General features: G+C 63.2%; 1 protein-coding gene across 1 annotated transcript in view; it reads left to right on the forward strand.

Moving 5' to 3' along the window:
- The window catches only part of LOC125449719 (ankyrin repeat domain-containing protein 24-like), a 35,092-nt gene that overhangs the window by 12,850 nt on the left and 19,742 nt on the right, over positions 1-2,500 (forward strand). The window contains exon 7 of the mRNA XM_059642943.1: positions 1,997-2,103. Within this exon, the coding sequence (XP_059498926.1) occupies positions 1,997-2,103 (107 nt within the window). The remainder of the gene's footprint in view (positions 1-1,996; positions 2,104-2,500) is intronic.

Consider the following 2,500-nt stretch of genomic DNA (forward strand, 5'->3'; position numbering starts at 1 on the left):
CCGACAGTGCGGCTCTGGCACTGTGTCACTGACCCCCCCCCCTCGACAGTGCGGCCCTGTCACTGTGTCACTGACCCCCCCCCCGACAGTGCGGCGCTCTCACTGTGTCACTGACCCCCCCCCTCGACTGTGCGGTCCTCTCACTGTGTCACTGACCCCCCCCCGACAGTGCGGCCCTCTCACTGTGTCACTGACCCCCCCCCCGACAGTGCGGCCCTCTCACTGTGTCACTGACCCCCCCCCCCGACAGTGCGGCCCCGTCACTGTGTCACTGACCCCCACCCCCCAACAGTGCGGCCCTCTCACTGTGTCACTGACCCCCCCCCCCGACAGTGCGGCCCCGTCACTGTGTCACTGACCCCCACCCCCCGACAGTGCGGCCCCGTCACTGTGTCACTGACCCCCCCCCCCGACAGTGCGGCACTCTCACTGTGTCACTGACCCCCCCCCCCGACAGTGCGGCCCTCTCACTGTGTCACTGACCCCCCCCCCCCACCCCGACAGTGCGGTCCCGTCACTGTGACACTGACCCCCACCACCCCCCCAACAGTGCGGCCCTCTCACTGAGTCACTGACCCCCCCCCCCCCCGACAGTGCGGCCCCGTCACTGTGTCACTGACCCCCACCCCCCGACAGTGCGGCCCTCTCACTGTGTCACTGACCCCCCCCCCCCCCCGACAGTGCGGCCCCGTCACTGTGTCACTGACCCCCACCCCCCAACAGTGCGGCCCTCTCACTGTGTCACTGACCCCCCCCCCCGACAGTGCGGCCCCGTCACTGTGTCACTGACCCCCACCCCCCGACAGTGCGGCCCAGTCACTGTGTCACTGACCCCCCCCCCCCCCCGCCCGACAGTGCAGCCCCGTTACTGTGTCACCGACCCCTGGACAGTGCCGCTCACTGTCCCCCCCGACAGTGCATCCCTGTCACTGTGTCACTGACCCCCCCTCGACAGTGCGGCCCTGTCCCTGTGTCACTGACCCCCCCCCCCCGACAGTGCGGCCCTCTCACTGTGTCACTGACCCCCCCCCCCGACAGTGCGGCCCTGTCACTGTGTCACTGACCCCCCCCCCGACAGTGCGGCCCTGTCACTGTGTCACTGACCCCCCCCCCCGACAGTGCGGCCCTGTCACTGTGTCACTGACCCCCCCCCCCGTCAGTGCGGCCCTCTCACTGTGTCACTGACCCCCCCTGACAGTGCGGCCCTGTCTCTGTGTCACTGACCCCTGGACAGTGCGGCCCCGTCACTGTGTCACTGACCCCCCCCCGTCAGTGCGGCCCTCTCACTGTGTCACTGACCCCCCCCTGACAGTGCGGCCCTGTCTCTGTGTCACTGGCCCCTGGACAGTGCGGCCCCGTCACTGTGTCACTGACCCCTCGAGCCGGCAGCGTTTCAGTTGACCGCAGTATCCCAGCATTTCGCCTGATGTTTTTCCTGGGGGGAGGAGAGGGAGCAGACTATTTTTTCCCTGCTCTTGGCAGACGGATCGGGGAGTTAGCGAGGTTGTGAGTACACGAGTTTCAGATCTTTATCTTTTGTCAGGCCAGAGCGAAATGGCCGGGGCGAAGTACTTACACAGTCAGATCTAATGATTAAACCATTTTTCTTTCCACGCTCTCTCCGCTGTTCCAAACCTTCAATCCTTCTCGAATTTCCTCCCCTCTCTGCTGGAAACCGAATTTTAATCCAGATTACACAGCGTGGCCACATGCTCAAGGCACATCGACTAACGGAGCCCTCGTAACGTGGTCTCCCACATGTGCTGCTGAGCCTGAGGGATGTATCGAGGGCTGGGAGCTGCGGCGAAAGTGAAGGGCTCTCTTGGTCAGGTGGTGAGGGAGCTATTCGACTGTTCCAGGTTTTGTGGGGAGTGGGTGCCATCGCTGATGGCGGAATTTCCCACCGCTGCCCCGTTCCGTGGGACAGGCTGTTCGACTGGGAGAGGAGTCACGGACACCTCCAGTGCCTCTAAACCTAGCTCTCTGTGTTCCCCAGGACAGCCAGACCCCGCTGATGCTCACTGCCCGGTTCGGGCACCCCGGGGCCTGCCAGTTGTTGCTGGATCGAGGGGCCACCGTCGATGTCACCGACTCGAAACGCAGGTACGGGCAACAGGCAGAGAGCTGCATTGCCATAGCTCCCTCTACTCTTTTAAACTTAAGCTCCCTCTACTGTTCACCACCCCCACCCCCGACCATTAAATACACGCATGGAAAGAGACAGCAGGGTATTAGACAGAGAGTAAAGCTCCCTCTACACTATACCCCCATCCAACACTCCCAGGACAAGAACAGCACAGGGTTAGATACAGAGTGAAGCTTCCTCTACACTGCTCGTGCCCCCCACCCCAACTCCATCAAACACTCCCAGGGCAGGGAAGCACTGGTTTAGGCACAGAGTAAAGCTCCCTCTACACTGCCCCCCCCATCAAACACTCCCAGGGACAGGGACAGCACGGGGTTAGATACAGAGTAAAGCTCCCTCTACACTGTCCCCCCA

This window comes from Stegostoma tigrinum, chromosome 47 (assembly GCF_030684315.1).
Source record: "Stegostoma tigrinum isolate sSteTig4 chromosome 47, sSteTig4.hap1, whole genome shotgun sequence".
Classification (NCBI taxonomy): domain Eukaryota; kingdom Metazoa; phylum Chordata; class Chondrichthyes; order Orectolobiformes; family Stegostomatidae; genus Stegostoma; species Stegostoma tigrinum.